The sequence below is a fragment of the Lactuca sativa genome, chromosome 3, assembly GCF_002870075.4.
Source record: "Lactuca sativa cultivar Salinas chromosome 3, Lsat_Salinas_v11, whole genome shotgun sequence".
Lineage (NCBI taxonomy): Eukaryota > Viridiplantae > Streptophyta > Magnoliopsida > Asterales > Asteraceae > Lactuca > Lactuca sativa.
The window spans coordinates 7087002-7101609 of NC_056625.2; the positions used below are offsets into that span (position 1 = coordinate 7087002).

Here is a 14608-nt window from a genome sequence, read left to right on the forward strand (position 1 = left end):
TTTGCTATATTTGAAGTTATTTATTAGATTATTAATATAATATTTAAATAAAATTCGAATGTATGTCCCAAATAAGAACTCCTTAATTAATTTAATTCATGAAAGCGTCGTATCTATATTTTGTGGATATAAATTTGACAAATCAACCTTGTTAGTAACTTAATAGTAAAGTTAAATATATTTAAGAATGTCTCTAACTCTTGAAACTAAATTGTGAAAATCAATTCAATCGAATTAGAATTTGATTGTGGGTATGATTAAATTTTAATTTAGTTCGAAAGATTCAAACCTATATTTCAAAAAACAAAATCAAATGCAATTCACTTTCACTTATAAGATAAAATCGAACCGAACCATTTAAACAAACACCCTCCTCACCTTTGCCTCTTCATTTTTAATAATTTAAATCATATGTCATTACAAAAACATCAATGACTTCAATTATGATTCTATATATACTATTACGATATTAGTAACCAATCGAAGACGAATTAAACATTTAAACTTCTAATACCACCCAACCTAAATATCCAATAATAAAACTAATATCATCAGAATTGATCAATTTATTATAGGATTTTATCAGTCCGTGATTAAAAGAAAAACACATCCACAAACCAATTTTGTACAAACCAAAAATATTAGCTTCGTCATACAAGTAAAACTCAATCAGGTTTCAAAGTAATACAATCAACTAATTACAAGTACAGGAACTAATAACCTACCTACAAACAACGGCGATATAACTTTTATCAAAACAAACCCTAAAATCTATGAAAAATAATCACAAATCGCACACACCCTTAAGCTTGAGCAACAAAACATTTAGAGTTTTACATAAAATTCAACCGGTGTTTAATCTTAAACGCTTTAATTCCAGCTGAAAAGTAGGACTTGAAGATAACGTTCTCCGTGCAAGAATCCTAATATCCTCTCTTGAACAATCCCGTGAGATTTTAACAAGCTCCCATAAAGCACCCCCCGATATCATATCTTTAGCATTTACTTCTAAAATTCCAAAACTAAATTTATTAAAGTATTTGTTCCAAGTAACACTAAAAAAAAAAAAAAAAAAAAAAAAAAAAAAATGCACGTACCATGTTGTGCCATGTGGCAAAGAGCAAGCTCCACATGACGCCTAATTGGCGACGCTTCATTGTTGGCATTCTTCACAATCCACGGAAGCGCACCATCCTCAATCAGGAGAGATTTCCCGGTTTTAATTCCTTTAATCAACATCATATGTGAAAATTACCAAACTACCCATATAAAATTTATTTAACTCACAATTAATTTAATTAATAAATAAATTACCTTGGGTGGATGCTCTGGATTCACATTTTGCAAAATTCGCAATTCCTCGAGCCACTTGAGCAAGAACATCCGGATGTCTACATCTCACCATTCCCAACAACGCCTTGATTCCGCCTTCGGCTCTTAGCATCAACTGCAATTTGTCTGACATAACATAACATAACATAACAGGTTATACTGTGTTTGACATACATACATTGGACTGGGACTGAGACTGGTGTGAATAGAACAAAATCTACAAAAGTACCATTGCCACAGAGGTTAGCGATGGCACCAGCCACCATTCTAAGTGTTTGTGGATCATCTGCATTTTCGGCTGTCATTGCAAGCAAACTGATACCCCCTTGACTCATTATAAGCTCCTGGTTAGTCTCTGCAAACATATTTCATATTTCTTCATTTTATTTACAACATTAAATAAATGAATAACTAATTTATAATATATAAAAAATAAAAAATACCGTTCATTGCAAGGTTTGCAATTGCGCCTGCAGCAACTCGATGGATGTTCTCATCTTCAGAGGTTGTGAGAAGAGATAGCAAGGATGTAAGACCACCAGCTTCCACTATCTTTTCCTGATTCGTTGCTGCTCAGATGATTTTCAATTTTGTAAGAATTATATAATATTTTTTATTGGGAAAAATATAAATATAAGGTCAAGAATACCTTCGGCTGCCAAATTTGCAATAACTTTTACAGCATGGATTCGCACATCCGGGTCTTCTGCTTCCAGTAAAGATAGAATTTTTTGGAGTCCAACTGTTGGAGAGTATATTTTATTTATTAAAACTAAAAGTAGGATGATATAAAATTAAAACTATTTCTTGCATTGATGATCACCTTGTTCAAAGAGTTTTGCAACAGACCCCTTCTGCTCGCCGGAATATGCCATCTGTTGTTGTCTGACTGGAGAAACAAGGGAGCCCATTTCTCCACTCATGTCTACACCATGACCAATTTCCAATTGTTTTCTTGTCTATAATTAGTAAACATATATATATTAGCTATCAAAAAAGCAAAAAAAAAAAAACAAAATATATATACATGTGTGTTGACTTTTGGATGACATTGTACCTCATCAGCATCAAAACTTAATTGCAAAAGCTGGTTTTGCAACATGGATATTTCTTCTTCAAGCTTTTCTCTGTGATGAACCTCATCTTCCAGCATCTTTCGAAGCTTTGAGATTTCAGCATTTCCTGTTGCCTATCAAACCACAAGATATATAGCAACATTACTGGATATAATGAATTCACTCTTTCTAACAATATACATTAAGTTCAGTATTTATTGTAATACCTCAGATCTTTTCCATTGCACTACTTGGTTTCTAAGATTACTGATTTCTTCTTCTGCAGCCTTTCTTAACAGTATTTCATTCTGTAGTAATTTCTTAGCTTCAATAAGTTCTGCATTAGTACTACTACGCACACCTTCATCTTTAAATCCAACTTTAACTCTTTTATCTCCCTGCTTTTCTTGATTTGCTGCCAATTGGACTTCAAGCTTCTTTATCGACTCCATAGACTCTCTCTGATATTTCAATCGTTCCTTCTAAAAAAGAGAAAAAAAAAACTCGAGTGCATAAATTTATAAACAAAAACTTGAAAAGAAAACTAAAATACAGATACAAATACCTCGAAAGCATCTTTATAACTTTTTTCAGCATCGGACATTTGTTTCTTTGCATCCAACCGAATTTTTTGAACTTCATCCTGATAAGCTTTTTGTTCCCTTTCATGTTCAGCAATGAGAGATTCCAGTTGTACATCAAGTTTTCTAGCTAAACTCTTGTAATCAAACTCTTCTTTTATCTTCAACATATTTTCAACTTTCATAGCTCGTTGCCCAAACATTATTGTACTTGATGTCTCTCCTCTATGTCTTGGAGAAGGACCGATTGTGATCACAAGTGAAGTTCTTGCAGTTCCTCCAAATGAATCTCGAAGCAATCTTGTAAGCTTTGAATCACGAACTGGAACATGAGAACTGTTTTCTGCTAATGCATTGATACATTTTCCAAGAGCACTTAAAGAAAGATTTATAGATTTTGCTTCTTCTAATGTATGTCCTTCACTTCCTGATTTATCAATACGCTCAGATCCTGCAAGATCCACAACAATTAGCTTCCCTTTTCTAACAACAGGTGCCTTCATTGTTCTACTCATGTGGGCCTTTCCACCATTTTCACCATCTCTTTCCTTCACACACTTCTTAACATGAACCATTAAAATGGCATGACTTCGAGAAGATTCGGTGTTCAATTTTGTGTTAGCAGCAAACCGATGTGCTTCACCTAACCGAAGAAGTTCAACAAAACTCGGTTGATCTCTGACCTCTATCAAGGTAGCACCAGGGAGTGAAATGTCTCCACTTTTTGGATCTTCCATTATAGATAGATTATCGTTTGTAGGATCAAGAAGATCTTGTATTGTCTCCATATACAGCTGGAAACATTGGTACATAAATCAAAATGTTAAAAATCCATAAAACTTAATAGCAAATTACACCATCTAATGTATAAAAGAAAAAGAACCTGCAAATAGGAAACAGAAATTGAATCGGTTTCTGGAGAGATTTCTGCAAATATATCTTCCATTGCACGAACCATTATTCCTCTAGCAGAAGTATCTTCATCTCCAAGTCTTCCAAGTGTGTAAGTTTTTCCAGTGCCAGTCTGTCCATATGCCATGACTGTTCCATTATATCCATCAAGAACACTCTGCACAACTCAAAAATCAAACTTTATTAACTTAATTTTAAAGGAGTAGAACAGTGTAAGATGTTTATCACAAGCAATGTTTCAAACCTCGACAACAGGCTTGGCGACAACTTCATAGACGCGTTTCTGTGATGCGAATTCAGTAAGAACTTCATCAAATTCGAACGTATCTGAATCCCAGTTATTCCTTCGAAGTTTTAATCTTTTAAGCTGAACAAGAATGTAAAACGGATTGAATAAAGCGTGACGTCATGACAAAATTCCTAAAATAAGCGGAAAACATGACATCAGAATACCTCGGGCTGCACTTCCACACAATCAGCGAAATCGGCATCGGTTGATTGTTCCTCAGTGTTTCGTGGTCGTAATCTTACAGCCACTCGAACTCTCCCAGAAACTAATGTTTGAATACAAATATCAAGTGAGAGGAGAGAGAAAGAGAGAGGGATGATTCAGATTTTACTAAAAAATGGCATTCGACTTTTTCCTCCGGGGCCAAAACAACGATTTCCGCCCTACTAGGGGCCATATTGCGCAAAAGAGCCACTTAGATTCTGGTTATAAGATATTACAGAAAAATGAAATTTCTGTTCTCATGAACCTTAAAAAGCACAGCCTTTTAGGGGTTCTAGGTCAACATTCTCAAATTTCTACAAAATTTTAACTTATTATCATGAAATAATCGTTAAAATATAGCACAGAGAAAATCCGGTTAACGATTCTTCAGAATTGTATATATAAACTTACATACTAAGCGCATAAGGATAACAAAATGCATACAATTCTACACACACCAGTATAATAAATTGTGAACAGACAAAGAAATCAGAAAACAAAGGTGAGTAAGAGACCTCCAGGAGTGTCCTTATGAAGTGCACCGGCGGAATTACCAGTGGAACCGGTGCTGCTACGGCGGCCACCAGACGTTACCGACGGCTTAGATTTATATCCAGAAGAATAAGATGAAGATGAAGATGAAATTGACTTCGTCTTCACACCGCCATTCTTGAAACTATTATTGTTAGCCATTTTATAACAAATTCATAATAATCAAGCTTCTGAAACACCTCTTCTTCTCACACCAACCCACGCAGTTAAGCTGTACAGGAAAAAGAGTTATGGGGGAGTTGAATTTTGAAGCAAAGAAGTTCGGGTTTTGAGAGAGAGAGAGAGAGGGGGAGTGGGGTGGGGTCATGGGTTTCTTGCACTTTAATTTCATTTTTCTTATTTTTCGTGGTGAATTAACGTAATTATTGGGGAATGAAGAAAATAACAATTACAATAAGCCCCTTCATGTCTAACAAAAATTAATGTTGTTCCTTCAAGTTTAAAATCTTTCATATTGGCTACACATCTCAACTGCTAGGTTTTGATCCAAAAAAATTGGGAGTTTAGAATAATTGGGAAATAAGTTTTATTATATTAATTTTTTGGTGGAGAAGCTCACGTGCACATAACTTTAGTTCAGTGATCCATCTAAAGTATTTGAAACTTTGAGGTCCAAATGAGCCAAACTCCAATATTCAGGGACTAGATCATTACAAGACCAGATTTGTGTTTGTAACATGACGGAGATGACCAATGTACAGTGACGTGGGGGAACGTTGGTTTGGTAAAATGACGGAAGTGCCCCTGGAGGTTGACCATGATTAACTGTCCCTGGAAGGCCCCTTAAAAGCGAACTTCAAAATATCTCCCCCTCAAATCAAAGGTTTGGTATAAAGGCCCCGTCAAAGTGAACTACAAAAGTTTAACATAATTTTGATTTAAAGGAGTAAAAATGAATGTTAATAATTATCATCAATGTTAAAAAAACATATTTCAATTATTGATACAATTAAAAATAATATTAATAATGCTAATATTAATATTAATTAAAATTGTCAATATAATTATAATTAATGTTACTATTAAACATTATTTTTAACATGATATTGTTAATTGATGGAAAAATCAAACATGTTATTATGCTATGTTAATCATGCTATCAAAATTAGATTTCTATATTTGCAAATCCAAATATAACAAACCAAATATTAGTTTTGGTGATTTTAAATTCAAAACATAACTAAATTACATGAGCAAATTATCGAATCTACTATTATTTGTAGATGAAGTTCATCTAACAACATTTGTAGAGATCTATGACGTCTATAACCACTTTATAATCGTATTTAATCGTAGTTTTTTTTATCAAGTGATATAGATCAATTAACTGGTTTTGTTTTGAACCTTATTTTAGACTTTATCATATGATCCAAATATAGTACATGAAACAAACAATGGTCTTTTAAGTTATCATTTATTCGGAGGATTTTATTTTCATTGGTAACTGGGCACATGAAAATGTAAGGAGTATTGTGAGGGGGTTTGTGTTGGTTTTCTATGTTGTTGGGCTAAAAATGAACATTCACAAGTCTAATCTTTATGGTATTGGGGCAATTGGCATGTGGCTTTAATACGGGATGTTTTATAGTGAAGATTCTTTTTGTTTACGTTGGGTTGTCGATCCAGTCTAATATATCACCAGTTGAAGTTGGAAGGAGATTATTGAGATGTTCAAGTGTAAACTTAATAATTGGAAAGTTTTCATGTTGTCTATTGGTGGTCATTATACTCTTTGAATGCAATTACTATATGTTTATCTTCGAAACTCTGATTAAAGTTATTCGAATTGTAAAAGCATGAGGTGCAACATTTTATGGGACAGTGAAGTGGATGAAAGGAATATCTCTTGGCTTAAATATGACAAAGTTTTAGCTTTGAAGGAAAAATGTGGAATCGATATAGAGTTTATCTACATGTAAATAAGCGTTGTTAAAGTTGTTTTCTCTCACAATAAATTCTTCTCTTTAAGTGAATGTAAATGTTGTTATACATGGTGAGAATGGTGGTCTTTTTCTTTTTAGAAAACAGTCAGATAAATTTAAAAAACTAGTAAGAAGCTAGAAAATTACAAACAATTTAAAGGATTAGTTAACCAACTAATCCAAGATTTATAACATTTACGATTCCAATTAAAAAACCATAAAAAAAAAATCTTTAATAGAGTCAACGATATCGCTTTTCCGCATCTTCTCCGCTTGAAACGTCATATTATTCATGTACTTCCAAATGTACCAAACAGTAGTACAGAAAATCGCATCAACAACATCTTTCTTTTTTGAATTGATAGGAAAGTTATCCATTATGGAAAACAAACCTTGAACAGATTCACACTCGAATCGATCCAATTCCAACCAATGAAATGTTTCATTTCAAGTTCTAGATGTCACCTCACACTTAACGAAAAGATGATCAAGTTGTTCAGCATGTAAATCACAAATCGGGCATAAAATTGAAGGTATATCAATTCCTCTATTCGCTAAATTAAAACAAGTAGGAATTCTATTCAAACAAGTCTTCATTGAAGAATATTTACCTTTCTAGGCACAAAAGGATTCCACATGGTTTCTGGTGTATAGAAGGAAGAATTATATCATCAATCCATCTTCTAGTATCTCCAATTGTAAAAATCCCTTCTTTTCCAATCTCCCGCCACTAACAATCAGGTTTATCAATCAAAACAACTCCATGGAGACATTCCATCGAATCTAAAAACTATTGAAACTCAACACCTCTTTGAATTTCATGACGCCGATCCCAATTCCGGTTTCCATTACATCTTCTATCAGCACTAGAGGAATCTTTATTAAGATCTAACTCAAACAACCTTGGAAATCTAGTAGCCATTATCTCACCATACCATCTATCTTTCCAAAATTTAGTCAAAGCACTATTCCCAACTTTTTTATACATCACAGATTCTAAATCCACACCCCGAGAACGAAGTTTAAAATAGGATGCAAGAATACAAGCCCAAGGTGTCGGCCACAAGTAACCAACTCGATCAAGACCACCATTCTCACCATATAACTTCGTGGTAACTTTAACCCAAAGCAAATTGCTATTATGTAAAAATATCCAACGCCATTTCTGAAGAAGCGCAAAATTAAACGCCCCCAAACTTCCAATCTCAAGACCGCCATTCCTTTTACTTGCAAGCACCATCTCCCATTGAACCCACCATATTTTGTGGTTTTTATATGCTCCTCCCCAAAAAAATTGCACGTAGTGATTCCAACTTCTTAAAACGGCAACTGACATAAGGAACAAAGACATGAAATATATACCTAACGATCCCAATACCGACTTTATCAGCATCGATCTTCCACCAATAGATAGAGTAGCAGCCTTCCAATTTGATAACCTTTTCTGAAATCTATCTATAACCAAATTCCAAGCCACCACCCTAGACATATTTTGTTCCACAGGGAGTCCTAAATAAATGAAAGGCAATTTATCTGGACGACACCCAGCAACCAAAGAAAAATCTTTGATTTCCTCAAACAAAGTGCAAACCCCATAAAGATTAAACTTATGCAAATTAAATTTTAATCTTGAAACTATAAAAAAAAACAATGAAGAAATCGAACTATGTTAGTAATATTCGACCGAATCCAATCACCAAGAATGATCACATCATCTGCATAAAAAAGATGTGAAATTCTCATATCTCTATTTCCAACTTGAACTCCTTCAAAAAGATGATTTGCTTTAGCATCTTCAATAGCGACATGAAGTCCCCCAATGACAAGAATAAACAAGAATGATGATAAGGGATCACCTTGTCTCAACCCCCTAAATAATTAAAATTCCTCTGTATGGCTACCATTAAGAAAAATCGAAGATCTCGGTGTCATCAAACAAGCTCGGATCCAAGATCTCCACTTAGAACCAAAATTCATAAACTGCATTATACAATCAAACAATGACTAATTAACTGTATCATAAGCTTTTTCAAAATCAATCTTCAATAACATCATTTTCTTTAATTTTTCTCTTATACCATTTGACATTTTCGTTCCCCATAAGAGGCGCATCCAAAATTTTGACGATTTTTCACAAAAGATGATTGCTCATGACTGACAATACTATCAATAACATTAGCTAATCGCATCGCTAGAATTTTTTTGGATGATCTTATATTGGATTCCAATTAGACTGATATGACGAAAATCATTAACACCCAACATTCTATCAATTTTTGGAATCAACGTAACAAAAGAAGAGTTACACCCAGAAGGAATTTTAGAATGTAAAATAATTCAATTACAAAGACAAAAATATCATTCTTTAACAGACCCCAATGCTTTTTAATGAACGAAAAAGAAAACCTATTCGGACCAGGTACTTTTTCATTACCACAAGACCAAACAGCGAGTTTAATCTCTTCCAACGTAATCATACTCACAATACCGGTAGATTCCATTTCTATAAGGGATGAAAATCGTGGACTCCTATTTTAAATCTCAATAAATGGAGCTTGTTTGAATGTTTCACAAAAATGTGTAAAAAATGTTTTTAACTTTTATAGGATTAGATACGAATAAAAAATCTGAAAATTCTTCTTTGTGGCGATAATACCAAAATATCAAGTTGGCTTAGTCGTCTTTATCTTGATCCTTACGGGCCTCTTAAATACTCTCTTCCCTATTTCTTTCTTTTTCTTTTATTTGTTTTTGTATATAGGGTGTGTCCGGCATAGAGCGTTTAGGAGCATTTGAGAGCTTGTAGCTTCTAGCATTTGACAAAACGCTCCGTTTTGAACAGAAAGCCTTGTTTGACACTACAAGCTTCTAGAATTTAGTTTAAACAAAACGCTCAAAATCCAAAAGCTACTTCATGTAGCGTTTAACAAAATGCTACAAGCTACAAGCTACTTGCTATCCGCTACAAGCTACTCACTACCAGTTAGTTTTGCCGAATACGCCCATAATGTTTATTATTTGTTTTCTTGATTATTGATATGAATCTTTGGGCTTAAGTTAATATTTTTATTGAATCATCGTGGTTATAGTATAAATATGGGGTTTTAATCGATTTAGGGTCATAAGTCTTCTTCTTTTTATAATAATCCCATGAAAATATTTACTATTTTTGTCTCCTTCTATAGACCATTTAATTTTTGCTTTTTGAGATAGATCAATCACCTCTTTTTTTCTCCAAGTTATTTAATTTTGATTTAGCGTTCATTCTTGCCTCCTGATCATGAGACCTGACAACACCAACATCAATCAATTTGTCTATATCATGTATCTTTTGCAACAACATATCTTTTTCCTCATATTTTTTCTTCTTTACCTCTTTTCACCATTTTCTTAGAATTTCTTTAAGCCCTTTAAGCTTGTTCTTGAAGTTAATACTAGCACTTTCACCCTCAACTCCCCTTTCATCGGTCTAGTAACTTTTAACAATTTGATCAAAATCAGGTTCCAACATCCAGGAATTAAAAAACTTGAACGGTTGGGGACAATAATCCAAAGTAATTGGAGACAACCAAATGGGTCTATGATATGAAATAATCAACTCCAAATCCATGACATAAAGATTTGGGAATTGATTGATCACCTCTTCAAATAGTAAAAATCCATCAAGCTTACTAGATTTGGTTCTGTTGTTACCAACTCTAGTGAAAGAATACCTACCCATAGGAATCTTATAAAGGCCAACATCATCAATAAAGGAGTTAAAATCATTAGCCACTCTTTGAGAAAAATACCGATCCCAATCTCTCATTTTGGTTTCTTACAACATTAAATCACCAAAGAACATATACAAACCATTTCTCTGCATAAAATTCAGCGAAAACATCCATAACTCACGTTTCTTATTATCTTCCTAAGGTGTATATACGTTAACCATAAAACATTTGAATTTAAAATACACCCACTCTCCCTATGAGAATGGTGGTCATAATGTGTTTGATATGAAATTATTGGGTTTATTAATATGACTGCATGAAAAAATGTGTCATTTTACATTATTATCGTAAAAAAAATATGGGTAATATGTGTCCCACTCATGTTTGGGTTAATGTATGGTTTGGTGAGAACAATCTTGGAAGTGTGTTTCTAAGGATGCATCACCTAGAATATGGAAAAGAATGTCAGGTTCTAGATTGGATGTTGAATGCTACTTGGTGTTGGAATTGAAGACGGTCAGTTATAAAATGGGTTGAAGCTTCCTAGCTTGCAACATTACTGGAAAGTTTCATTTGTCTTCAATTTTATTTCATATTGGGTGTTCTTAGTGAGTTGTACACGGACTCTAAATGGTTGTTCTAGGTGGAACTGATCGTTGTCAAAAAGGTTATCATGTTTATTAAGATAATGTTCGTGATATCCCCTAAATCTTGTCATTTTAAAATCGTTATATTCTAAAAAAAAGTATCTCTTTATTTACTATCAGAAGTTCCCAAGTCAATAAAATACTTTTAAAACATTTATTATTTCAAAACCTTATCGGATGTCAACTCGTATATCATATCATATATAAAATCATAAACAAAAATAGCCAAACATATTACATTGACGAAAAGTCTAAGTCATGGATCTCCAAATCTTTCATAGTCTCTAAAATAGCATTTACTAATCGTCACATGAGACACACGTCAAAATACAATGTTAGACTAGGTAATCGGGTAAGATACAAAGGGGTTGACTCATGATAAACGCTATATAAAAAATCTTTATACAATACACTTTTTATACACCACACATTGCATATTGATAGATGTCATTTTATGTATCTTTTAGGGTAGTTTTTATTAGCATTTAGCATCATAATTTGTACATTTGCATGTTATTGGTTTAAATAATGTTCAACTCATTTCTTTCGTTAGAATTCTCGTAATGTTCATGTTTTTATGTTACTATCAAAAAATTCGAGTGGAGTAGTACTTAGGGAGCATTTTTGGATGCGTTTAATGGAACATTGAAGTTAATTAGAGTTTGGAACTTATGAAGGATTTTGAGGAATGCTTAGAAGCTTTTTTGGTCAAGAAAAATGTGATCGAATTGATCTTACGAATATAGATTGCTACATTCAAAAGCCTAAAGGATGTTGCTGGCAGCTTTGACCCGCTATCATTATTTTGACCATATCTCATTACTAGTAACTCCGATTGACGAAATTCAAAATGTTCCGAAACCTAGACAAAATTTCGGACAACTTTCGGGTTTGAGAAAAAAAAATCAGAAAATGCAAAAAATCGATCGAATTTTCCTTGAAATTCGATCGAATTAACACTTCGCAGTACAAAAAGTCCTGAAAATCAAAAAATGCAAAATTCGATCAAAACCAGAAAAATTCGATCGTGTACCCCAAAAATTCGATCGAAATTTTAGGTTTCTCGCTCCCAAAGACTTTGTCTTGTATATATACGATGCCTCTCTGATCAGATAAAATGTTGGACGATTCTTGAAGCTCCAAACGATTCTTGAGCTGATTTTTCTCTAATTTCTGTGATTTATGAAGATTGTAAGACTGTGTGTAACATCCCAAAAATATGATCCAAAAGTTTCATTTTTAGTTTAATAAAACAGTATTTAAAACATTATCTATACAACTCAAAAGAAAATAAGTGTATCAAGGATCATATCAATCAGAGTAATATCTCAAAAGCGGAAATCATGTGGTGTGTGTGATGCAGTCATCCCGAGCTCTTCCCATTGGAACCGGAAGTACCTGAAACATAAACTGAAAACTATAAGCACAAAGCTTAGTGAGTTTCCCAAACTACCTCATACTATACATAATGAATCACATACTGGGCCCCCGCCCTACATTGGGCCTCGCCCGAAATCAGGCCCTGCCCGACATCAAGCCCCACTTGGTTTACAGATCTGTTATTCTTAGGCCCCTCTTGTCATTGGGCCCCACCCACCATACAAACACAATATATATATATATATATATATATATATATATATATATATATATATATATATATATATATATATCACATAATCATGCTAACACACACAATGATCATAAAACAATAGCATATGTCTGGTTATCGGGCCTCGCCCGACATTGAGCCCTACCCGGTATACATAGCAACACATAACATATGCAAGGGTCACACAAAATCCAAGTGTGACATCCCCAATTTCACGGCCAGAAAAGATCGATTTTGTTTATGCTTTGTTTAAAAATCAAAGTAATATTTTAAATAAAAGTGTTGTGGAATTTGTTCCCAAAAAAATATGATAAAGATTTATCAAAGCATTTCTGGATAAATGTATTTCATTAAAAACCTCGGGATGTCATGTTCGATACAGATCAAAAGCATAAACAGTACAATATAATCCGTACAACATTTATTCCTATCTACATGCCTATAATCCGTAATCCCTCATCCACACATCACATTTTATGCTCGAGTGTCACTACCTGTAATACAAGAAACTTAGTGGGTCAGGCTTGGGAGCCTAGTGAGCACATAAGGTTTTCAACTCACAACAAATAAGTTTATTAATTTCATCAACCAACAATAACCCGATTACCCATTCTCGTTATCCTCACTTTACATCCCTAAACACTTATCATAAGGGACCTAGCCTAAGGATCATCATCGGGATGGACACTACCGCTAAAGGGTTCCTAATCAATAAATGTCCTAAAGGAAACCATGAGGGGGGATGGAGTACACCGGTGAACACATCGTTCACAAACACCTACAGGTTGCGACCCTGCTAGCATTCCACGGGACTGTCTAGAAAAGTCTGTGATCGTCATCTATACTCCGCTAGATGACTAGATCAAAATCGACATCGAGGCCTCTCATCATTTTATTTCATCACACACCAACTATTACATCTACCCATCTTTTACCCAACATATTTTGTAGATATAAAACACATATATAGTTTAAATCATTTAAAACATGTATGAAAACGTTGATCCAACATAGACAACAAGTATTCAAATAATATGCACACATAACACGTAATTTATATAAAATACTTCATATCTATGCGTAAGATGAAATTCACTATGCACTCACCTGTTAAGGTGTTGACTTTGAACTCAGACAACACTTCGCTTCTGTTAATTTATTTTCCTTCGATGAAACCTAGTATCATTACCACTAGATTTTAGTCTAATATTCATTGCGACTAATTATTATTCTAGATTCATCATTAAATCAAAGTCTACTTCATGATCTATCAAATAAGGATCAGCCAGACAGGACAGTTGGGAGGCACGACCATATCGGCATATAGCTTTTCTGAAATCTAACAACCAAACCCAACGTGACCATTTTAGACACCTCTCCTGTAAGTAGTTCACTCAGTATAATGACTTTGAATCGCTGATAAATCTTATTTATAGGTTCATAATAACGATATTATATTTATATATAAGCTATATTTAAAGTATGGTAGGCGTATCTCACTTACAAAGGGTTTTTATTAAAAATCGGGCTTCGCTGGAGCAACGTTTCCGAGCTGAAAAACTCTTTTTCTCGGAGCCTTCGGGAGCTCCGGGGCTTCCTTCTAGTGCTAGGGGATACCTTAGGCTTTGGGGGGTTGGGGTAGGCTAGAGAAATGTTAGAGAGAGAAAGAGAAAGTGAATTTGTGAAGAAAAGAGGCTGTCTTCGCTGCCCTTTTATAGGCATGCGAGGTTGCTGTTACGCATTGTGTTCCTCGGATCTACGCGAGGCGTAGAGACACGCGTCACAACTT

At 34.0% G+C, this 14608-nt stretch overlaps 1 protein-coding gene across 1 annotated transcript; it reads right to left on the reverse strand.

Moving 5' to 3' along the window:
• Positions 1-609: 609 nt before the first annotated feature.
• Positions 610-5235, reverse strand: LOC111920758 (kinesin-like protein KIN-UA). The gene is made up of 14 exons (XM_023916318.3): positions 4889-5235; positions 4334-4434; positions 4125-4247; positions 3852-4037; positions 2953-3762; positions 2615-2869; positions 2390-2521; positions 2156-2291; positions 1982-2074; positions 1776-1901; positions 1562-1687; positions 1315-1458; positions 1098-1226; positions 610-1008 (listed from the first exon to the last, which is right to left on the reverse strand). Exons 1-14 carry the CDS (start codon positions 5064-5066, stop codon positions 845-847), a joined length of 2703 nt encoding a protein of 900 aa, XP_023772086.1. The 5' UTR covers positions 5067-5235; the 3' UTR covers positions 610-844.
• Between the last annotated feature and the right edge of the window lie 9373 nt (positions 5236-14608).

What these genes read in the sequence shown, in the direction of transcription:
- LOC111920758 (XM_023916318.3), bottom strand. Translation starts at nt 5,066, where the DNA reads ATGGCTAACAATAATAGTTTCAAGAATGGCGGTGTGAAGACGAAGTCA. An exon ending in TCATAAGGACACTCCTGGAG is followed by an intron (nt 4,435 to 4,888) that starts GTCTCTTACTCA and finishes TTCAAACATTAG; the next exon opens with TTTCTGGGAGAGTTCGAGTG. An exon ending in CGCTAACCTCTGTGGCAATG is followed by an intron (nt 1,459 to 1,561) that starts GTACTTTTGTAG and finishes ATGTTATGTCAG; the next exon opens with ACAAATTGCAGTTGATGCTA.